General features: G+C 39.4%; 1 protein-coding gene across 8 annotated transcripts; it reads left to right on the top strand.

Moving 5' to 3' along the window:
* The first annotated feature begins 463 nt into the window (after window positions 1-463).
* LOC104096192 (sister chromatid cohesion protein PDS5 homolog D-like) lies at window positions 464-25,071 on the top strand. 8 transcript variants are annotated; one of them, XM_070197620.1, is made up of 22 exons: window positions 466-1,098; window positions 1,574-1,777; window positions 1,941-2,119; window positions 16,135-16,261; window positions 16,338-16,505; window positions 18,291-18,713; window positions 18,839-18,928; window positions 19,281-19,366; window positions 21,131-21,182; window positions 21,714-21,797; window positions 21,889-21,944; window positions 22,121-22,189; window positions 22,267-22,498; window positions 22,599-22,642; window positions 22,830-22,898; window positions 22,985-23,201; window positions 23,305-23,348; window positions 23,533-23,601; window positions 23,695-23,911; window positions 24,015-24,058; window positions 24,235-24,306; window positions 24,381-25,071. In XM_070197620.1, exons 1-22 carry the CDS (start codon window positions 973-975, stop codon window positions 24,631-24,633), a joined length of 2,925 nt encoding a protein of 974 aa, XP_070053721.1. In that variant the 5' UTR covers window positions 466-972; the 3' UTR covers window positions 24,634-25,071. The 8 variants fall into 8 exon arrangements, with proteins under 8 accessions (XP_070053724.1, XP_070053721.1, XP_070053723.1 ...); XM_070197616.1 differs by having other exon boundaries at window positions 467-1,098; window positions 22,812-22,898; XM_070197618.1 differs by having other exon boundaries at window positions 468-1,098; window positions 21,901-21,944; window positions 22,812-22,898.
* The last annotated feature ends 325 nt before the right edge of the window (window positions 25,072-25,396 follow it).

Raw genomic sequence — 25,396 nt, 5'->3', positions numbered from 1 at the left:
TCTGAATTCTATTGGAATAATTTTATTGTTAGAAGAAAGATAATTTCTATAATAAAAAGTTATCCCATTTAATTTGTTAAAAATGAACATAATGAGAATCAAATCATGTAAAAAATGTTCATATTGACAAACATTCTCTTTGGGATATGTTGCATCGTTTCACTATTGTTAAAAAACTTCTAGAAATAAATGTATACATGACATTTCAAAATATACAAAACCACTTTTGAATTGAGAAATGAATCAATGATAGAGATACGACAAACGTTAATATCACCATAAAATCGAAATTCTCAGTCTAAAGTGAGCCCTTTTGTAAGCATAGAACTTATAATTTAATACTCGAAAATCAGTTATCCTATAAAAAGAAACAAAACATAAAAATAAAAAAATAGTTTGAGCTTCGGAAAAGATCACCTTCGCCCGCTAATAAGCGCGCTAGTAAAGTGGACACAGTATAGTACTTTCTCAATATTAGACAGCTAAAAGACCTATGCTTAAGTTCTCAAGTTCAATTTTCCAGGGGCAAAACTGTCCAATAATGCGGCTCTATTTCTTTGTCTCAAGATCCTTTCTTGAATAGTTGACACACACAAATTTCGTCTCTTTGCAGTTTTGCCTAGTCACGTAGAATTCAATGCTAAATATAGCATAGAGCTTAAGCACACAAGAAAAGCAGAAAATAGGTTACGGATTTCAACCCCAAAATTGGACAATAAACCCATTCAATGTGAATGAATCTATTGGAGATTACACTTTAAAGAGGCTCTGCATGTCAGCAATTTTTTTCTTTTTAAATTTGGTCTCAATTTTACTCCCAACAAAAATCCCACCTGTCTCTCTCATCTTATATAATCAGCATTTGCTGTGTCTGACCTTGCATTTTGTTCTATAGAGTGTAATTTTTTTGGACAATTGATATAAGTTTGTTTGGGTTTTGAGAGTGAGAGTGAGAGTAAATGCTGCTGTGAAATGGCTGCTTCTGCTTCCTCTACTTTGGACTCTTCCCAAAAGGAAATTGAGGATGAGCTCAAAGATTGTGGGATTAGGCTCATTATTCCTCCTCCTTCCACTGAAGAGCTCCTCAATCTTCTCGATGTAAAGTTTCAATTTTTATCTATTTATTTCATGTTCTTTACATACAAATTACTAGCTTTATCTGTGTTTTATTTCCTCTTTTTCTGTGTTATCATTTTAGGTTGGTTTGATGTTGAAAACGGTAAGACTTTTGTGGGGAATGGCTGTTTGTCAATTAGATAAATTTGGTGCCTAGTTTTGACTTCAAATGGAATTCTTTTGTTCTTCCTATAATAAATGACATGGTGTTGAATCAGAATTGGAGGAATGGAAGTGGCAATTACAGGTTTAGTGTAATGGTTTTGGAATTTAAATGAATAGGACAATCTCATTATTTAATAGATGAATAGCATGAATGCCACCATAGAGTATTTTCTCCATGTTCGTGACTTAATCTTTATGAACTGGCTTTGTAATTTCTTGAAGTTGTTTGCTCGTATTTCCGTAATTTATGGCAGCTTCAAGTTGACTACTTTTCTCCTCTTGTGTCTTTTAGAAAGTAGAATCTCTATTGATAAAGGTAGGTCAAGCCCCTTCTGATTCAATGAAAGATGCACTTCGACCAGTAATGAGAGCTATGGTTGGAAGTGAACTTTTAAAGAATGCTGATGTGGATGTCAAATTCTCTGTTGTATCTTGTCTCTGTGAGCTTTCTAGAATAACTGCCCCTCAGCAACCTTATGATGATGGACTAATGAAGGTATCCAAGATATAACATTCTACTTTGTTGTTCTCTTTTCCTTACACATACACATATTATATATGTGTAAAAAGAACCACTAACTAGTTTAGCTAATGTCATTTGCTCAAACTTTATATCCATTTCCTTTTTGTTTTCACACGCTTGTATCGAAAAATCTCAGGAAATTTTCCAACTTATAGTAAGGGCATTTGAAGATTTATCTCATTCAGCCCGCCATTATTATAAGGCTGTGCATGTTCTTGAAACTGTGGCAGATGTCAAGGCCTGTGTGATGCTGCTGGACCTTGAATGTGATGCCTTAGTTATAGAGATATTCCAGCTGTTTCTCAGGATCATCAGGTAACTTATTACTTTTGGTAACAAGTTTCTTAACCTTTTTCTCTGTTTTGACTGTTACATAGAGTTGTGAGTTAATTCTTTCAAGCAATTAATTTAACCTCCTTCGGAGTAAATCAGTGTGGAAATTTTAGGATCTTACAGTGGGAAATGTAGGTAAAATGAGATTATACTTGGAACTATGAAAATTGACTCTAGAGAGAACTGATTTATTAGGATAAGCAAAAGTAAGATAAATATTGCACTACAAATTTAGCCCCCAAAGGAAGAATGAAGGTGAATGAGATTAGAGAGGAATGTATTGTTTACAAGAAAACATTTTCTAATATCTTGGCTCAATCTTCCGCAAGAATGGCATAATAGATGGAGATGTAGCACATAGAAATTAAATAAGAAGAATAAAATGGAGGAGTATTATGAGAGTACATAATGGAGGAGTTTTTGGAATGCTATGTGATAACCTAACAATGTGATAGGAGAGTTTTATAGAACAGGTGTAAAACCAACAATGTTACATGAGATAGGCCTCTATGGTTGTATACGGTCGAAACTGATTTCGGCCTTCGTATGACTGATCCAGATGGAAACATAATGGACCGAAGAAAGTCTTCATAATATCGAGATGGGATCCGAAGAAGGCACAAACGAGCTTCGAGTTTCAGGGACAGGTAAAATACCGAGCTCGAAGTCATTATCGAGCTCGGGTCCAAATCGAACTATGATGAGAAGTGGTGGAATCGAGCTTAAGGGCCAGAGGCCAACTAATACCGGCCCAATACTGGGCCCCGAGTCAACATCGAGCTCGAACCCACATCGAGCTCTAAACTTGGAAACCGACAGATACCGATCCCGGTCAGGACCGAGCTCATAGACACGAGCCGTTACAACCGCACTAAGGGAGAGAATCTCGACGGGAATTAAGGAAAATCTGATTTATCATGGGTTCCCCACTATGTATTTTTAATTATATCTAAAGTAGGATCCCTCCACTATAAGACGAATGGCTATATTTCTGTAAAGCAATCAAGTTTGGCATACATTATAATTCAGATATCATACACTCCCATATTGAAGAATTATCCTTTTTTAGTTGCATAGATTGATTCATCTTGCATAATCCATAAATCATCCTCTTTTCAACTTTGCTTATTTTTATCCTTTACGGTCAATATTCGATATTTCTATTTACTATTACGATTTGTGTCAAGTTATACCACATACCCTTAGAACTACGTACAAATTCAACTCTATCCGTTTTTCGGGTAAACAGTTTGGCGCCCACCGTGGGGCTAAGGATAATAGTGATTATTTGATACGAATCTGCAAAAACACACCATTTTACACTTGTTTTCGGAAGTGTCTTTGATTTCGGATTAGCAACGACGAGCTCTCAATTAAATGGCCTTACCTACCGACAACGAAGCTGGCCTTCAAGGTGAGAACAGTGTTTAAAAAAGCGCCCGCTTCCTCGCTTTAAGCGAGAAGCGAAGCGAAGCGAGAAGCTGCACGCTTCACCCTGCTGAAGCGACTCAGGTGTAGAAAAGCGACCGCTTCCCACTAAAAAGCGAGAAGCGGGAAAGCGATGCGATGCGATGCGAAGAAGCGACCGCTTCTGTGTTTTAAAACAGACCCAGCCCTATTTTATTAAAAACGAGGTCTGGTCTTTCATTAAACTAACAAATGCAATGAGACTAGGGTTTTAAAGACACTAGTCGACTTCTTCTTCTTCATCGACTGAAAGCATCAACTTCAAGTTCAAACAACAGGTATGTTCTGATTTTTCTTCTCCTTCTTCTCTTCTTCTTCTTCTTCTTTTTCTTTTTCTTTCACTGTTTAAACGTCCAAAAAGCAGCGAAATGCTGGCGAAATTTTTTTTTTACCTTCGGTTCTTTCTCAGAATCGATGCCAATTTTTAAACAGTGAAAGAAAAAATTGCCCAGTTTACTGTCCAGTTTTTCTTTTTCTCCTCTGCCCAGTTTTTTTTATATTACCTCTAATTTTTATGTCCTTTATTGTTAGTTCTTATTGTCTTTCTTATGTGCTATGTAGTTGTTCTTTTAATGGCGAAGAAGTTGAAGAAGTTGACGAGCAATATAATAATGATAATGGAATACAATAATTTGACAATCTTGTAGAAGAATAGGATGCTCATTTTGTGCTTTAATTGATGCTACTATTTAGTTTTCACATTGAAGTATTGAACATTTGATTACAATTACATGTGTTGTCTATGCAGTATTTATTTTATTTTATTTTTTAAAATTCCGCTTCACTTCAAAAAAGCGAGCGCTTCGCTTCTCGCTTCTCGCTTTAAGCGAAATGGGGATTGTCGCTTTTTCTCGCTTCACGCTCTTCACAACACTGGGTGAGAACAACAACTTGACGCCCAGGGCCGAAAGGCCACTTGTCGACGCTATTGGAGCTCGAGTCGAAATACCATTAGACGTTAATTCGCATATGGCCCTTGACCAACGTTCTGAACCTTAAAATAGCATTCATGGTGGTACTCGATCCGCAGCTCGAGACACCCACAACGTTGAGGAAAACGGAATCAGCTTGTGTATGATTTTCGAAATATTGCAAGCTCAACAGGTAGCGATAGCTCAGTTGCAGAGTCAAACCCAGGTACTGAGCAGGCCGGAGCCCAGTCCACCTCGAGAAGTCACCCACAGAACAGAACCAACTATAGTAAGGTCAAATGAGCAAGAGTCGGGGACTAATCCTGAAATAGCTAAGATGTTCGAAGAACTAACCAAATGAATAGAATCATGAGAAAGGAGGATCGAGGCAAACGACAAAAAGGTGGAAACATATAACTCCAGGGTTGATCAGATCCCGGGGGCACCACCGATATTGAAGGGCTTAAATTCCAAAAAATTTACACAAAAGCCTTTCGTCCCAAGCGCGGCTCCTAAACCGATCCCAAAGAAGTTTCGCGTGCCCGAGATTCCTAAATATAATGGAACGACCGATCCCAACGAACATGTCACCTCTTACACATGTGCCATCAAAGGGAACGATCTAGAGGACGACGAGTTCGAATCTGTATTATTGAAAAAATTCGGTGAAACCCTGACAAAGGGAGCAATGATATGGTATCATAATTTACCGTCTAACTCTATCGATTCTTTTGCTATGCTTGCGAATTCTTTCGTAAAAGCACATGCTGGGGCCATAAAGGTCGAGACCAGGAAGTCAGACCTATTCAAGGTAAGACAAAAGGATAACGAGATGCTAAGAGAATTCGTATCTCGTTTCCAAATGGAACGAATGGATCTACCACCAGTCACGGACGATTGGGCCGTTCAAGCTTTGACTCAAGGTCTAAACAAACGAAGCTCGATGGCTTCACGGCGGCTGAAGCATAACCTAATCGAGTACCCAGCTATTACTTGGGCCGATGTGCATAATCGATATCAATCCAAAATAAGAGTCGAAGACGACCAGTTGGGTTCTGTGTCCGTTATTAAAAGGGCTACCAACCGAGAACAGAGGTCGATCAGAGACCGATACCGGCCGTATAATGGAAATCCTACAAATTCGGTGTAATAAACGGCAATCAACTACCACACAAATTGGAACATGTCACGCCTAAAACGATACTACTGCTAAGGTATGGTCCTCCCCTGTTCAATTATATTTCGAAACTAACCCTTGCAGGCGTTCGACCAAAGACAGGGATGGATTATTCAACTCGAAGCCTTTAGGCCAGAAAGCACGCATTGTACTCTTTTTCCCTTAGACCGGTTTTTTTTCCCCAAATGGGTTTTTCGGCAAGGTTTTTTAATGAGGCAACCATTGATCGTGCTAACTTGGAACAATTCAACAGTATCCGAGACCTCCTTACAATCCACCTCGAATACTGGGGGGCATTGTCATTGAACATATCAACGATGATTATCAAGTTCGGTGCAAAGGAAGTTACTTCGTTATTTCATGGCAACAGGGTCTCGACAGGAAAAATTGTAAGGGCCAAATGGTCAAACGAGCCATGCCCGTGTAGTTGGCCCGAGCCCTGACACAAAACATGAACACATGTATAATGACTTACAAAGAAAAATTTCTTCTTTACCGATATCTTATATCCAAGGAAAATTCCTCTATTTCGAGATCTATTATGCAAACAGGCTTAAGGGCCGACCATTACCCCATAAATCGGGGACTGCCAACCGAAAAATCAACGAGTTCGAGCAACACTCACTCGACTATAAAGCCTAAGGGCTACCCCGACTCGAGTTCGAGCAACCATTCTCACTCGGGGCTATCTATTAAGCCTATGGGCTACTTTTATTTCAAGTTCGAGCAATCACTCACTCGACCATTAAGCCTACGGGCTACATCACTTCGAGTTTGAGCAAGCACTCACTCGACTACTAAGCCTACGGGCTACTCTTATTTCGAGTTCGAGCAATTACTCACTTGACCATTAAGCCTACGGGCTACTCTTATTTCGAGTTCGAGCATTCACTCGCTCGACCATTAAGCCTACGGACTATATTACTTCGAGTTCGAATCACCCACTCGACTATTAAGCCTACAAGCTACCTTATTTCGAGTTCGAGCAAATCACTCACTCGACTAATAAGCCTACGTTCTACATTACTTCTAGTTCGAATCACTCACTCGACTAATAAGCCTACGGGCTACATCACTTCGAGTTCGAGCAAGCACTTACTCGACGACTAAGCGTACGGGCTACTCTTATTTCGAGTTCGAGCAATCACTCACTCGACCATTAAGCCTATGGGTTACATTACTTCGCGTTCGAACAAACACTCACTCGACTGCTAAGCCTACGGGCTACTCTTATTTCGAGTTCGAGCAATCATTCAATCGACCATTAAGCCTACGGGCTACATTACTTCGAGTTCGAATCACTCACTTGACTATTAAGCCTATGGGCTACTCTTATTTCGAGTTTGAGCAATCACTCGCCCGACCATTAAGCCTACGGGCCATTACTTCGAGTTCGAATCACTCACTCGACTATTAAGCCTACGGGCTACCTTACTTCGAGTTCGAGCAATCACTCACTCAACCATTAAGCCTACGAGCTACATCACTTCGAGTTCGAATCACTCACTCGACTAATAAGCCTACGGGCTACATCACTTCGAGTTCGAGCAAGCACTTACTCAACTACTAAGCCTACGGGCTACTCTTATTTCGAGTTCGAGTAATCACTCACTCGACCATTAAGCCTACGAGCTACATTACTTCGAGTTCGAATCAGTCACTCGACTATTAAGCCTACGGGCTACCTTACTTCGAGTTCGAGCAATCACTCACTCGACCATTAAGCCTACGGTCTACATTACTTCGAGTTCGAATCACTACTCGACTATTAAGCCTACGGACTACCTTATTTCGAGTTCGAGCAATCACTCACTCGACTATTAAGCCTACGGGCTACATTATTTCGAGTTCGAATCACTCACTCGACTATTAAGCATACAGGCTACTCTTATTTCGAGTTCGAGCAATCATTCGCTCGACCATTAAGCTTACAGGCTACATTACTTCGATTCGAATCACTCACTCGACTATTAAGCCTACGAGCTACCTTACTTCGAGTTCGAGCAAATCACTCACTCGACTAATAAGCCTACGGGCTACATTACTTTGAGTTCGAATCACTCACTCAACTATTAAGCCTACGGGCTACCTTACTTCGAGTTCGAGCAATCACTCACTCGACCATTAAGCTTACGGGCTACATTACTTCGAGTTCGAATCACTCACTCGACTATTAAGCCTACGAGCTACATTATTTCGAGTTCGAATCACTCACTCGACTATTAAGCATACGGGCTACTCTTATTTCGAGTTCGAGCAATCACTCGCTCGACCATTAAGCCTACGGGCTACATTACTTCGATTCGAATCACTCACTCGACTATTAAGCCTACGGGCTACCTTACTTCGAGTTCGAGCAAATCACTCACTCGACTAATAAGCCTACGGGCTACATTACTTTGAGTTCGAATCACTCACTCAATAATAAGCCTACGGGCTACATCACTTCGAGTTCGAGCAAGCACTCACTCGTCTACTAAGCCTACCGGCTACTCTTATTTCGAGTTCGAGCAATCACTCACTTGACCATTAAGCCTACTGACTACTCTTATTTCGAATTTGCGCAATCACTCGCTCGATCATTAAGCCTAAGGGCTACATTACTTCGAGTTCGAATCACTCACTCGACTATTAAGCCTACGGGCTATCTTACTTCGAGTTCGAGCAAATCACTCACTCGACTAATAAGCCTACGGGCTACATTACTTCGAGTTCGAATCACTCACTCGACTAATAAGCGTACGGGCTACATCACTTCGAGTTCGAATCACTCACTCGACTAATAAGCCTACGGGCTACATCACTTCGAGTTCGAGGAAGCACTCATTCGACTACTATGCCTACATGCTACTCTTATTTCGAATTCGAGCAATCACTCACTCGACCATTAAGCCTAGGGTTACGTTACTTCGAGTTCGAGCAAGCACTCACTCGACTACTAAGCCTTCGTGCTACTCTTATTTCGAGTTCGGGCAATCATTCACTCGACCATTAAGCCTACGGGCTACATTACTTCGAGTTCGAATCACTCACTCGACTATTAAGCCTACGGGATACTCTTATTTCGAGTTCGAGCAATCACTCACTCGACCATTAAGCCTACGGGCTACATTACTTCGAGTTCGAATCACTCACTCGACTATTAAGCCTACGAGCTACCTTACTTCGAGTTCGAGTAATCATTCACTTGACCATTAAGCCTACAGGCTACATTACTTCGAGTTCGAATCACTCACTCGACTATTAAACCTACGGGCTACTCTTATTTCGAGTTCGAGCAATCACTCGCTCGACCAGTAAGCCTATGGGCTACTCTTATTTCGAGTTCGAGCAATCACTTACTCGACCATTAAGCCTACGGGCTACATTACTTCGTGTTCGCATCAGTCACTCGACTATTAAGCCTACGGGCTACCTTACTTCGAGTTCGAGCAATCACTCACTCGACCATTAAGCCTACGGGCTACATTACTTCGAGTTCGAATCACTCACTCGACTATTAAGCCTACGGACTACCTCATTTCGAGTTCGAGCAATCACTCACTCGACCATTAAGCCTACGGGTTACATTACTTCGAGTTCGAATCACTCACTCTACTATTAAGCCTACGGGCTACTCATATTTCGAGTTCGAGTAATCACTCGCTCGACCATTAAGCCTACGGGCTACATTACTTCGATTCGAATCACTCACTCGATTATTAAGCCTACGGGCTACCTTATTTCGAGTTGGAGCAAATCACTCCCTCGACTAATATGCCTACGGGCTACATTATTTCCAGTTCGAATCACTCACTCGACTATTAAGCCTACATGCTACCTTACTTCGAGTTCGAGCAATCACTCACTCGGCCATTAAGCCTACGAGCTTTATTACTTCGAGTTAGAATCACTCACTCGACTAATAAGCCTATGGGCTACATCACTTCGAGTTCGGGCAAGCACTAAATCGACTACTAAGCCTACGGGCTACTCTTATTTCGAGTTCGAGCAATCACTTACTCGACCATTAAGCCTTCGGGCTACTCTTATTTCGAGTTCGAGCATTCACTCGCTCGACCATTAAGCCTACGGGCTACATTACTTCGAGTTCGAATCACTCACTCGACTATTAAGCCTACATGCTACCTTATTTCGAGTTCGAGCAAATCACTCACTCGACTAATCAGCCTACGTTCTACATTACTTCTAGTTCGAATCACTCACTCGACTAATAAGCCCACGGGCTACATCACTTCGAGTTCGAATCACTCACTCGGCTAATAAGCCTACGGGCTACATCACTTCGAATTCGAGCAAGTAGTCACTCGATTACTAAGCCTACGGGCTACTCTTATTTCTAGTTCGTGTAATCACTCACTCGACCATTAAGCCTACGGGCTACATTACTTAGAGCTCGAGCAAGCACTCACTCGACTACTAAGCGTACGGGCTACTCTTATTTCGAGTTCGAGCAATCATTCACTCGACCATTAAGCCTACGGGCTACATTACTTCGAGTTCGAATCACTCACTCGACTATTAAGCCTACGGGCTACTCTTATTTCGAGTTCGAGCAATCACTTGCTCGACCATTAAGCCTACGGGCTACATTACTTCAAGTTCGAATTGCTCACTCGACTATTAAGCCTACGGGCTACCTTACTTCGAGTTCGAACAATCACTCACTCGACCATTAAGCCTACGGTCTACATTACTTCGAGTTCGAATCACTCACTCGACTAATAAGCCTATGGGTTACATCACTTCGAGTTCGAGCAAGCACTCACTCGACTACTAAGCCTACGGGCTACTCTTATTTCGAGTTTGAGCAATCACTCACTCGACCATTAAGCCTACGGGCTACATTATTTCGAGTTCGAATCACTCACTCGATTATTAAGCCTACGGACTACCTTATTTCGTGTTCGAGCAATCACTCACTCGACCATTAAGCCTACGGGCTACATTAATTCGAGTTCGAATCACTCACTCGACTATTTTTACGGGCTACCTTATTTCGAGTTCGAGCAATCACTCACTCGACCATTAAGCCTACGGGCTACATTACTTCGAGTTCAAATTACTCACTCGACTACTAAGCCTACAGACTACCTTATTTCGAGTTTGAGCAAGCAATCGCTCGGTTATAAAGGCTACAAGGCCCGAATTCGATCAAATTGCCTAAAGCCTTATGAGAACCTTCATAAGGCATGAATGAAACAAAATCTTCACAAGGCAGAGAATAAAACAGAGGCAAGTCGGGAAAAGAAAAGATCTATATATATATATATATATATATATACAAGAGTGTTTACAACGTCCGAACATGACCCTACACAAAGAATCAAAATGGAAACTAAGGGCTAAGTTTCTTGGTTATCTCCCGGGGTGGTCTTTTCTCCATCGGGCTCCTCCCCGCTCTCGGACCCACTCTTGCTCCCATCATCACCATCATCATCATCATCATCATCATCATCATCATCGGAAGCCAAGGCTTTAGTATCGGCTTCAGCTCTTTAGCCATTTTTATCTCTTCGGTGAGATCGAAACCTCGAGCATGGATCTCCTCGAGGGTCTCCCTCCGAGATCGGCATTTAGCAAGTTCAGCAACCCAATGTGCTCGAGTGTTAGCGGTCTCGGGTTGCCTCTCTTGTTTGTACCTGAGCAGCTTCAGCATCGGCCCGATAGACGGCCACGAATGCATCCGCATTGGCCTTTGCTTTTTCGGCGTCAGATTTGGCCTTGGCAAGTTCGGAGGCCAATCGAGCCTCGAGCTCCTCTATTTTTCTTGCTTGAACCGAGCTCTTCTCCTTCATACCTTGAAGTTGGTTTTCGGCCGATGATAATTGGGCTCGAGCGGTTTCTTTTTCTGCGGCAAGACGGTCCATACCATCTTTCCATCCCAAGGACTCGACCCTTATCATATCGACCTCCTCACGAAGCTTCCCAATCACCTCAAGCTTCTGCTGTAGCTGTGAGATCGAAATATTAGCCACCGTTCCAGGATCGAGCCCATGGGTTTTTAAGATTATTATTACCTGCTCGGTCAGGTCGGTCTGGTCTTGATGAGCCCTGGCCAACTCAGATCGGAGGTCCTTGATTTCTTCTTCCCTTTGCCAGAAGAGGAGTCTAAGGGCGTTCCTCTCCTCCGTGACCCGTCGGAGGTAGGCCTCGTACCGACGCAGCTCAGCTCGAGACCGGGAACATGCTTCTCGATGAACCGCTGCGGCCTACGTAAGAAAGAAGAAAAGAAGTTAGAAAAGAATAGCAAACGTAAAAGTGATAAATGGTAAAATGAAGGGCTATTTATAGATTGAGCAATGGCGGTTCAATATCAACGGCAGCCGACCACCGTCTGACACGCATTAAATGCCTTGGTAAACTGAACCGACGGGACAATTATCACGTACGTCATGGTCGGGCTCGATGCAAACGTCAGTGTACATCCAATCGAGCCGTTGGGAAATCATATCGTTTCTCGCCACATCCTTCCCAAGAAACGAGGGGACTATCTGTATACTGTCGAAACTGATTTCGGCCTTCGTACGACTTATCGGGATGGGAACATAATGGACCGAAGAAAGTCTTCATAATATCGAGATGGGATCCGAAGAAGGTACAAACGAGCTTCGAGTTTCAGGGACAGGTCAAATACCGAGCTCGAAGTCATTATCGAGCTCGGGTCCAAATCGAACTATGATGAGAAGTGGTGGAATCAAGCTTAAGGGCCAGAGGCCAACCAATACCGGCCCAATACTGGGCCCCGAGTCAACATCGAGCTCGAACCCACATCGAGCTCTAAACTTGGAAACCGACAGATACCGAGCCCGGTTAGGATCGAGCTCATAGACAAGAGCCGTTACAACCGCACTAAGGGAGAGAATCTCAGCGGAAATTAAGGAAAAACTGATTTATCATGGGTTCCCCACTATGTATTTTTAATTATATTTAAAGTAGGATCCCTCCACTATAGGAGGGATGGCTATATTTCTATAAAGCAATCAAGTTTGGCATACATTATAATTCAGATATCATACACTCCCATATTGAAGAATTATCCCTTTTTAGCTACATAGATTGATTCATCTTGCATAATCCATAAATCATCCTCTTTTCAACTTTGCTTATTTTTATCCTTTACACTCAATATTCGATATTTCTATTTACTATTATGATTTGTGTCAAGTTATACCACTTACCCTTAGAACTACGTACAAATTCAACTCTATCCGTTTTTCGGAAAAACAATGGTCCAACATTGTCAAGATAGAAATTAGAATGTTGTGGAAATGTGGATATTCAGACTAATGCGGATCATCCAAGATTTGTATAATTAGAAATGATTACATATAATATAATAAAGGGTGGAATAAGGCTGGCAAGTGGGCCAGTCCAGGACCGGGACCGGCCCAGGACCTTGGCCTATGTGGGTAGTGGGCCTAAACGGGCTGAGCCGTTTAAGACCGGGACCGGGGGAGGTGGGCCTGGCAAGTGGGCCGGTCCTTAGCCTGAGGCCCGCGAGACCGAACCGTTTGGGACCGGGACCGGACTGGTCCTAGCGGGCCTAAACGGTCCCAAACGGTCCCAACGGCCATAATTTTAAAAAAATAAATCTGCCCATTTAGGCATTTAAAATCTAGCCGTTTCCTCTGCCAAAATAGCCGTGTAAATAGCCATTTAACCCCCCAACTTTGTTTTAACCCCAAATTTTTTATAATTACACTTTTTTCCTATTTTCAACTATAAATACCCCATCATTTTTTCATTTTTCTCACAAAATCATCAATCTCTCTTTGATATCGAATATAGCTTTATTATATATATATATATATATATATATATATATATATATATATATATATATACTATACTATACTATATATACATGAATACTTGATCGGTGGATCAATTGAAAATTCAATTATGTTCGATTAAAACTTATTATAATTGAATTAAATTGTATTAATACAACAATAACAACAACAACCCAGTATAATTCCACTAGTGGAGTCTGGGGAAGGTAGTGTGTACGCAGACCTTACCCCTACCCTGGGGTAGAGAGGCTGTTTCCAAATGACCCTCGGCATCCTTCCCTCCAAGAACTCCCCACCTTGCTCTTGGGGTGACTCGAACTCACAACATCTTGGTTGGAAGTGGAGGAGTATAGTATTATATATAGTATCGTATATATATAAGCTATATTCGATATATATATTATAATGCATTGCTTTGAATATCTCTTAACAATATTTTTGTCTTTAAATTTGAATTAAAAAATTTAGGTCACAATTCTATAATATAGTATTATAGTATAGTATCGTATACTGGAACACTTCAACATGAAGAATGCTAAGCCAGTCAGCACACCTCTTGCTGGTCATCTGAAGTTGAGCAAGAAGATGTGTCCTACAACAGTGGAGGAGAAAGGGAACATGGCTAGAGTTCCTTATTCTTCAACAGTCAGAAGTTTGATGTATGCAATGGTATGCACCAGACCTGATATTGCTCATGCAGTTGGTGTTGTTAGCAGATTACTTGAAAATCCTGGAAAGGAACATTGAGAAGCAGTCAAGTGGATACTCAGGTACCTAAGAGGTACTGTAGGAGATTGCTTGTATTTTGGAGGATCTGATCTAATCTTGAAGGGCTACATGGATGATGTGGCCGGTGATACTGATAATAGAAAATCCACTACTGGATATCTATTTACTTTTTGAGGGGGAGCTATATCATGGCAGTCTAAATTGTAGAAGTGTGTTGCACTTTCAACAACTGAAGCAGAGTATATTGCCGCTACAGAAGCTGGCAATGAGATGGTATGGCTCAAGCGGTTTTTTCAAGAGCTGGAATTGCATCAAAAGGAGTATGTCATATATTGTGACAGTCAAAGTACAATAGACTTGAGCAAGAACTCCATGTACCATGCAAGAACAAAGCATATAGATGTGAGATATCATTGGATTCGTGAACAGGTGGAGAACGAATCTTTACAGGTCAAAAAGACTTACACGAGTGAAAATCCTGATGATATGTTGACCAAGGTGGTACCAAGTGACAAGTTCGAGCTATGCAAAGAACTTGTCGGCATGCACTCAAATTAGAAGACAGTGCTACCTCCTCTAGATGAATGAGACTGGAGGGGGAGGTTGATGAGGTCCATCTCATTCAAAAGCCAAAGTAATAGGCATGTGCCTAAGAAAAATATTTGGCTGAGAATTTTTTTGGTTTCGTAGCCACTCATCTTGGGGTGAGTTTACTACTTAGAACTTTGTTGAATTTATTTGGTTTGGTAGCCAACTTTATTGAGTTGTCAACATTGAAGAAAAAGAAGGAAAAGTGTGTGCAAATTGTCAAATATAGTAGGCTTTAGAGGATGAGGCTTCGGCTATAAAAGGAGAGCTTCAGCTCTCATTTCTACACACCAACAGAGAGAGAAAGAAAGAGTGAGGTTTCACAGACAAGGTATAAGAAAATAGTCTGTGAGAAAAATAGAGAGTGAGCGATATTGTAGTGAGGTGGGAATATCAAAAGAGAGTTATTTCTTTTGAGTGTTGTAGTGGTCTTTGGAGTATTTTACTCGGACCTACAAAGTGTTAAATTCCTTGCTATAGTGATATCAGTTGCTCGTCTCAGGGCCGTGGTTTTTCCCTTATTCAAAAGGGTTTTTTACATAAAAATCTTGATGTCGTTGTCACTCATTTATTCTTGTTAATTACCGTATCTCGGTGCTACGTTATTATTCCGCTTTTATTACTGTGAATATTATTTCTGTGAATATTATTTCTGTAGGGGGTTTATTCCCAACACATATAAGTGATCAACTAGCTGAGATTAAGGCTTAGTTATACGCTTACATTTGGTTAGTGTTTGTCAAGAGTGTTTTTGCTCTGGTTACAAATTTGTATGTTCTTGTAGGGATAAGTGATATGTTGAGCATATCTACTGTTAGAGAAACATCAAATACCTTAAAAAACTAATTATTTAATATTGGAATGAAATCACCTGAATAGAGTGGAACAGATGCAGAAGATTATATAGTGGACCCCAGCTAATTCGGGATTGAAGTGCAGATGATTAATTGATATTGCGGTGGGACGCTGAAGTGTTGGCTGCTTGTCTGTCAAGAACGAGCAGCAGGATCGTCGATGTAATTCAAGTGGTTATGATTTATCTTATCTATTTATGCACAACACAGATAGCATTTGATGTTTGTTTCAGTGTTGACTAGCCTAAAGGTGGTGGACCTCATAACTTACACTTTGAACTGTCCGCTCAGCTATTCGTGATACTTAAGTTCTTCTACACCTTCTGAGCACATTTAGCCATGTTGGTGATTTTTTGACTTTGACATCATGCACCATGCCATTTTACCCAAGCAAATGAATATAAATGAATATAAGGTTATCTTGTATAAGTTTTCTCTGATAAATGCTTATGGTTGATGCTTTAATTTTCTAAAGGCCCGACCATCCTAATGTTGTATTCACAAACATGGAAGAAATCATGACTCTGCTCATAGAAGAAAGTGATGAAATCTCAATGGAGCTTCTTCAGCCCCTTCTTGATAGCGCCAGAAAGGAAAATAAGGCAATGAACCTCATCCTAGTAATCTTTTGTTAGTCATGTTTCTTTAGCGCTTTTCTTTATCTTCTATACTGTACAGATTTGTTCACCTATCTCGTCAAAATTGGGAGAGGAAGTCCTGAAAGAATGTGCCTCCACTCTTAGACCTTATCTTATAGAAGCCCTCAAGTCAAGAAGCATGAATCTTGATGATTATGCTGAAATAGTTGCCTCAATATGCAATGAAATGCCTGAGGGAGAACAAATGGTGCGTCCTATTGATGACTATCCTTTTTATGCAACTGTTTTTTGCTTTTTCTTGTAGTTGTTGAATGAAACGATTATGATATGATCCTTTTGCTTAATAGTTATAGCATCAGTGTCACATCTTTATATTCATGCATTTATTTTTATTTACAAACGGCACGCGTATTATGACTCTTCTCCAGCTGCTGCAAAAGAGTATGTTTCAGACTATTCTAGCTGATATGATGATAGATATGACTAGTTGCCTGTTATGTCCTTACCATTTCAAAAGAAAAAAAAAGATTATTTTCCTGTTATGATGATAGATAAGAGTGTTGATCCTTAGTACTCTTTCTATAAAAGTCGCTCTGTCTTCTTTCTTGCCTCGTCTCCTGTCGCTTTGCCCCTTGATACCAACCATGTGGCTTAGTTCATAACACCTTAGAACCAAATTATAAGGTGAAATTTAGAATTTTTTTCCTAAAACCTGGTACTCTCTAATTGCATAACAAGGTTGCCACCGACAAATTGCACAGTCGATGGTAGCAAGATGCTGACTTGGAATTGATGTACAGTCAAACCTCTCTACAACAACCTCGGTTGTCCGAATATTTTTGGATGTTATAGCGAAGTGCTGGATGTTATAGAGAACATATATTATAACATAACATAAAAATTGGTTCCGGAAAAGCTTGGCTTTTATAGTGAAGTGTTGTTATATATGGATGCTGTTATAGAGAGGTCTGACTGTAGTATGTTGCATTAGAAAGATATAAAAATCACCAAGGAGGATGTGACAAAGACATTCACTGTTTTCGTCTTTTCGACAGAACATACATTTTTTTGTCTTTTAGCTTTTTGCAATAGCGGAGGATAAATATACCTAAGGAAGGATATACAACTAGTAATAAACACACTGCCTCTTGACTGACTGGCTTTACTAATGATCTGATTTTGAGATGTTTATAACACTTCTACATGTAGCTCACTGAAATAAACAGTTTCTCCAGATGTGCAATCCATCTGTCTCTCAAATCATGAGATATTTCAAACTGTCATAGAGAATATGGTTTTTTTTCTTCAAATAATGAAACTCTAATATTGACCTCTTGAGCTGCATTTTGAGACGTGAGCTGTTATAAGGATAGTTCTTTTTGTCTCAAAGTGTCGGGCACATTTTATATTAATAAGTTAGATACCTCCGTCACACTAAAAAAACAGCTTTTTTCTCTTAGAAGTTGGCAAGTTTAATCATGTTGTATGCCCTCAAGGCATCAAATATCTCTTATCTCATTATCCCAACACAGTTAATAAGCAGGGTCTTTTAGAGAAATATTTGTCCATATGTGGATTCTTGATAATTATCCTTATTGTAAGGATGCGGTGCTATGAGTTGAACAGTAAGAGCCAACCTTGCAATAAGCATGCTCAAGTAACATTATAAATATGCTGGTTTAACTGTAACGCCAGCACTTTCAAGAAAATGACCTCATGCGATGCAATATGTCCAAAACAGTATGAAAATGTCAATGAGACTAAACCCAATGCTTCTATAGTGCTTGATAAATATGTATTTACTACTTTTAATTATCAAAATATGCTATTGAATTACTACTGATTAAGAAAACGCTCCTTATAAGAAAAAAAAAGCTATTGGATTACTTTCCTTTTTGCTTATATTAGTTTTATGATCATACGGAAAATGATAATGTGACTGATGCTGTGTATCCTGTAAAAGTTGGTCCATCTGCTGCTGTTATATGAGACTCTTTTAAATATTAATGGTACCTCTTCGAAAACATTACAGCATCACAGTCAGATGGAGCAGCAAAAGAATACTGGCATTAGCAATGGTAGTCATGGTTGCCGGGTTAGGGCTAAGAAGAAAGAGAGCATGGCAAATAAGGAGGCTCATCTGGGTGTGTTGGTTCCAGAAGGAGATGTGTTGCAATCTCAAGATAAGAGAAATGGCTCTCTGCATTCAGTTCTCAAATTTGGGGATGAACATAAGGGCACAGCATGTAGCAAAAGAAAACCACGTCAGAACTCAAAGAAGAGTGAGTCCGTTCCAAAAGGTGATGTGGACACCACTTCTGCTCTTAACATTGTAAAAGGAGAAGGAAACCTTACTGATGCTGAGGAGCCATCAGTGCAACAAGTTGATGAAAAGAAACAGAAGAATGACAGAGCTACCATTGAAATTCATGATATAGAAGAAACAGGAGATGAGGTTGAAAGGAAAACTTCTTGGAAGTTGCTATCTCTTGATCTGTGCTTATAGTTTTTTTCAAGCACAAATGTGACAACCACTTTCCTTTTTTTTCCCTTTTTCCTTCACTCTTGTGGGTTTTACAGGCAATTAAACTATCGTTTGGGGATGAAAATCTCTCAAGCAAACTTGCCAAAACTAAGCGCCAGAAGAAGCTTGCCATGGGGAAGGATGAGGTACTAATATACCATGTTTTGAGCTAAACTGTATCCCTTGTTTATGTAACGTCCATATCTGCAATATTTGCAGATTTTGTTTGTATTCACGTAGTATTGTTGAAATGTAGCGGCTTGTTGCCAAAATCTGTGACTTCTTTGCTTTGTCAAAAGAATCCAATCATAGTAAAAATAAGTTATAAGCTGCTATACCCTCCTTGAAGTCGGAGCAAATACTATTCTTACCTCTTTTCAATATATTTTAAAGGACTGAAAGTAGTTTTGGTTTAGGGCCCTACTGCTTTCATTTTGTCTGTTGTTCTAGAATGTTTTCATGTCTGAAGAGCTTATGGTTCCTAATTGTTTCATTCAGGATTCTAAAAGGCGTCAAATCACCAAAAATTATGGAGAAGAAATGGTTGGTATCAGAATAAGAGTTTGGTGGCCATTGGACAAAGTGTAAGTTCTGCAAAATATAGTGTCAGGACTGTCATACTATTGTGAATTTGTGGTACTAATTACAGATCCACTCTCATCCCAGCACTTTTAATCAACTTGATTGCCTTCTGTTAAGTTTATTATCTATAAAGTTGACTTGCCTACTAGGCCGTCAGGCAAAAATTTGCTTAATTCCCTTATTTTAACATGTGTTGTTCTAGTACTATCACAGGCGTGTTCGTAACTTGTGTTAAAAAATACACATATGGTTCATCTTTTGTAATGGTTTTCTCTAGTTCTTTACTCCTTGATGCTATAAGCAGACCTTATACTTGCAGACAATCTCTGTGGAGATAGATTGCAATGATCAGCAGCTGATGGCTCCTGAATTTCGAGAGTAGCTTGTTAAGCTAATAAGCTGTTGTCGTCTTCTTCTTCTTCTTGTTCTTTTTCTGTCTTTTTTCTTTGATGTCTTTTTGGCTAGGCTAAGGAAAAAGTAGGGGAGACTGCAAGATGTCAATATTTAATTACTCTCAAGCATTCATATGTTTGTATCCACCATAAATCAGCTTCTTCTTCTTTTTTTAAAATTTTTTTCTTTCTCATTCTTCAATTTAAATTATCAGCCATCTCAATCATCACCATCCTCCATCTCATGTGGCTGATTATAGTATTAAACCCATGTAAGTTCTTCTGCCCCGATCTGTGAACTGACTCGTAATTTCTTTCAAAACTTTCATCTTATTTCTATAATAGATTTTGTAATTATACTTTCCAAATGCTCATCCACTCACAGTTTCAGCAATGCCAACTTACCTTCAGAACTATCAACTAACAAAGTTCTATCTATAAATCAACCCATTGCCAGATCTTGTCTAACTGCTACAGCATTCTTCAATTTTATCGTCTTTATGGTTTCTGTTGCTTGAAAAAAGTTGGAGTCAATGGAAAATTGTCTAGGCAATATTCTTTCAAAAGAAATATGTATAGCCTTACATGTAGATCATTTCTTGATGTGTTTGGTAGCATGAAATGCTGTGGCTTACTAGCAATCGTTGCTGGTTGTATCCGGTGTATGGGTTACTAATTTTTGAGCATGTCTCATCTTTTGATTGATATAGCTTGGATTGATATCAATTATGTGAATATAATTACCAGATAGACAAAGGTGGACCTGTTTCTGGAATATAGATGGGCAAAGAGAAATACTCCCTTTGACCACCTAAAAGAAAAACTGTTCCAACATTTATCTGCAGAGCGATAGGTTTTGATTACTGAGTTGAAAAAAAAAACAGACAATTGACGAATTGCTAGGACCAACACACTTAAAAGGGGATGTTGGTTATTCAGAAACAAAAAACAGAAGAGAATGCAGCCATGGGAGTACTGAAGGAGGTAGATCATAGATGCCTCAGAAGGTCACTCCAACGGGCAGCAAGGAACACCATTTCCATGAATATGAAGAAGTTTCTTTTGAACCATTGGATAATTTCTTAGGTTGAAAAATACCAATTTCCAGTGTCTTTTTTCTAACTTATCAACGAAAAAAAAGATTATCAATTTAATCTGTAAATTCACTCGGAACATTTAGTAATGACATATTGCACATGATGACCAAGTCAATGATAGAAAGCAAACAGTTTAGTTAATCGTTCACTTGGCATTTTGACGTGTAGAGTATCAGAGCACATCTTCAATTCCTTCTACCAAATTGACTTTTATCATGCCTTGAATATGGAAAAAAGAGTCTAGCTAAAGTTTCTGATCTTAAGATTCCCTTTGCAGGTTCTATGAGGGTGCAATTTCTGAGTTTGATCCTGTGAAAAAGAGACACAAGGTAGTCATCTTATTATTAAGCTGTCTGCTGTTTTTGAATTCATCTCTTTCCAGTTTATTACTCTATACTTATCATTTTGCGATATCCTGATATATGCACTTAATAATGATGACAAGAATCTATACACCCTCCCCAAGTCTAAAAAGTTATAAATCGGTAGTCTGTTTGAATCCATGATATCATTTATTTTTTTCTCAATTTAACTCGAGACAAACTCCAAATATTATATTTGTTATTGTTCTCCTACCATTGCCAAAATATCTTCAAGTCCAATTGACTCCCTCTTCCTTCTCAGTAATGTTGAGGCAACGCTATTTACCGAAAAATATCTGCTAGTCCAATTAACTCCACCTTCCTGCTGAGTGACGTAGAGGCAGAACTATTTACCGAACCAAATATAATCACTGCAATATACATACCTTTTACCTTCACGAAAGGGAAATATATCCAGGGAGTGTAGTGCTTTTAGCTAACTTGAACCATCTAGAAGTTTTTAGTTGACTGATGCTATTTGCTTGTTTTCCTCTTGAGATCTTATATTATGATGGTGAAGTGGAAACCTTGAATCTGAGCAAGGAACAGTGGGAGATGCTTGAAGACAATCCATCTGACAAGGTGCTTCCCCTATTTTATACTGTGTTATCTTAACATATTTTCAAGTTATTATTGGCATTACATCTCTTTGTGATATGATTCTTTTTGGAAGCACTATTTACAGAAGCATGAGACAAATCTTCAATGCAATGCTGTTTCATCTGTTCCGTAAGTATTGATTTCTAAATTTTCTTTGTTCCTTGGATGTATCCTATACACAGTCTTGACTGTTGTGTTTACTCCTACCTACTACTTTTATGTTAGAGATTGTATTTCACATCACCTTGATACGGCAGTATTATTATTGGGATATGATATGGTTATCCGTTGATGAACTTGAGCAGATCCATGAAGAAGAAAGTAAAAAGAACCTCCTCAACAAAAAGGGAAGCCTTAGTCTCTTCATCCAAAAGGTTGTTATTTTGTTGTTGTACACTTTTTCCTGTAGTATTGCTATCCGAACTGACTGTTCCGAGGGTTTGACAAGTAGGTTCTCTATCTTCAGGTCAAAAAGAAATGCCCAAAAGAGAGACACTGAATCCCCGGTTACTCCAATTTCAGATAAGATGAATGATGCTACTAATGTTGGTTGCGAAACAAGCAGTGGGAAAAAAGATCTTGTGGACATGGAAGATAACACGATCACACAGAAGCAGAGATCCGAGACTCTGATACTTGCCTTAGAGAGCGCATTGATGCTTGAAGACCATCCATCTGACAAGGTCCTTTCCCATCTGATACTCTGTCTCGTAACATATTGTTAAATTATAAATGGCATTACATATGTTTATGGTATGAATTTTTTGGATGCAATATGTGCAGAAGCATGAAACAGATATTCAAAGCAACGATGTTTCATCTGTTCCGTAAGTATTGATTTCTGAATTTCCTTGTAACCTCGGACATATTTTAGTTCTCTACATAGTCTTGACTGTCATCTGTCGTGTTTACTTCTGTCTACTACATTTATGATAGAGATTCTATTTATTATCACCTTAATATGCTACTACTATTATTGTGACATGATATTGTTAGGTTGATGAACTTGAGCAGATCGACGAAGCAGAAAGCAAAAAGAACTTCCTTAACAAAAAGGGAGCCTGGAATGTCTTCAGCCAAAAGGTTGTCTTTTGTTGTTATACACTTTTCGCTGCAGTATTGCTTTCTAATGTTCTGAGGTTTTTGATAAGTAGGTTTTCCATCTTCAGGTTTAGAAGAAATGTCCAAAAGAGTGACATCGAAACCCTGGATAATCCAATTCCAGATAAGATGAATGATGTTACTGATGTTGGTTGCGTAACGAGCAGTGGGCAAAAAGATCTTGCGTACATAGAAGATAACACTATCACGCAGAAGCAGAGATCCGAGACTTTCAAAGTTGCCTTAGAGAGCTCATTGACGCTTGAAGACCATCCATCTGACAAGGTCCTTTCCCATCTGATACTGTGTTATCTCTTAACATATTTTTATATTATCAATGGCATTATATATGTTTGTGATACGATTCTTTTGGATGCAATATGTGCAGAAGCATGAAACAGATATTCCAAGCAACAATGTTTCATCTGTTCCGTAAGTATTGATTTCTTAATTTCCTTGTAACCTCGGACATATCCTAGTTCTCTACATATTCTTGACTGTCATCTGTGATGTTTACTTCTGTCTACTACATTTATGGAGATTGTATTTATTATCACCTTAATATGCCACTACTATTGTTGTGACATGATATGGTTGGGTTGATGAACTTGAGCAGATCGACGAAGCAGAAAGCAAAAAGAACTTCCTCAACAAAAAGGGAACCTGGAATCTCTTCATCCAAAAGGTTGTTCTTTTGTTGTTATACACTTTTCCCTGCAGTATTGCTTTCAGAACTGAATGTTCTGAGGGTTTTGATAAGTAGGTTTTCTATCTTCAGGTTTAAAAGAAATGTCCAAAAGAGTGACATTGAAATCCTGGATAATCCTATTCCAGATACGATGAATGATGCTACTGATGTTGGTTGCGTAACGAGCAGTGGGAAAAAAGATCTTGCGGACATGGAAGATAGCACCATCACACAGAAGCAGAGATCCGAGACTTTCAAAGTTGCCTTAGAGAGCTCATTGACGCTTGAAGACCATCAAGCTGACGAGGTCCTTTCCCATTTGATATTGTGTCCTCTCTTAACATATTTTTAAATTATCAATGGCATTACATATGTTTGTGATATGATCCTTTTGGATGCAATATGTGCAGAAGCATGAGACAGATCTTCAAAGCAATGATGTTTCATCTGTTCTGTAAGTATTGATTTCTAATTTTCCTTGTAACCCCGGACATATCCTGGTTCTCTACATAGTCTGTTGTCTATCGTATTTATTTCTGCCTACTACATTTATGATAGAGATTGTATTTTAATATCACCTTGATATGCCACTAATATTTTTGAGTATGGTTATTGGTTGATGAACTTGAGCAGATTGACGAATAAGAAAGCAAAAAGAACCTCCTCAACAAAAAGGGAACCTGGAGTCTCTTCATCCAGAAGGTTGGTCTTTTGTTGTTTTACACTTTTCCCTTTAGTAATGCTTCCGAACTGACTTTGAGCTTTTCTACCTTTAGGTCTGCAAGATATGCCCAAAAGAGTGACATTGAATCCCTGGATATTCCAAATCCAGATAAGATGAATGATGCTACTGATGTTGTTTGCGAAACGAGCAGTGGGCAAAAAGATCTTGTGCACAAGGAAGATAACATCATCACAGAAGCAGAGATCCAAGACTTCCAAACTGGCAACCGAGAGCTCATTAAAGCAAGTGCACTCACAACGTCGTCAAAACTTTCCAATGGTGCCTTAGAGAGCTCATTGACGTAGGAAGCCAATTAAAGTATAAAGATGCTGTAAGTTGAGTTTGGGAAAAAGGTTGTAGTCGTTACCCGTTATTCATTCAAATTTGTAAGTTTTAAATCACATTTGAACCCAATAGTTCCTTTAACTTTAAAAGCTATGAGACCTTGAGTTTGTTATGATAGTTTGCCAGAATGGACAGCTGGAGGATTTACCATATTCATGCAGATTTAAAAAAAAATAATTTATTTCTCTTTTGGTTGCGGTATGAAATCCGAGTTAACAAAGCAACTGCATTTGTGGTAGTCCGTTGATATGTCAGCAAGGATTCAAGTCCTTTGCTTGATCACAGATCTCAATAAAGTAAGGGAATGCGAATTCTATATCGGGTCGATTCTTCCATATAATAGGTGAGAGGAGCTGTGGGATTCTGTTTCTGAATGTATCAATGAAAATTGTGAAGCATTCCCAGAAGCTGAATGTTTCTGAATGTTGTGAAGCATTAGGAGGTAGTTGCGTCATGCCTTACTTCGTACCATTGTGGGACTAGCCATGTGGGTTTTTTGTCTAAGATAGCTAGTGGCAATGTTGTGTCTTATTATTTCGCTTTTCAGTGCAGGTCCTATTTACTAACTATCGCTTTTGCTTTGCATCTTTCTTCTAGATTTCATAGTGTTCCTATTTTTCTTATGATTGTTGTGGTGATACTAATATTGTCTCCCTTTGCTTTGCATTTTTCTTCTGGATTTCATGGTGTTCCTATTTTTCCTATGATTGCTGTTGTAATACT

This window comes from Nicotiana tomentosiformis, chromosome 3 (genome assembly GCF_000390325.3).
Source record: "Nicotiana tomentosiformis chromosome 3, ASM39032v3, whole genome shotgun sequence".
NCBI classification, from domain to species: domain Eukaryota; kingdom Viridiplantae; phylum Streptophyta; class Magnoliopsida; order Solanales; family Solanaceae; genus Nicotiana; species Nicotiana tomentosiformis.
This window is presented reverse-complemented; position numbering and strand designations above follow the sequence as displayed.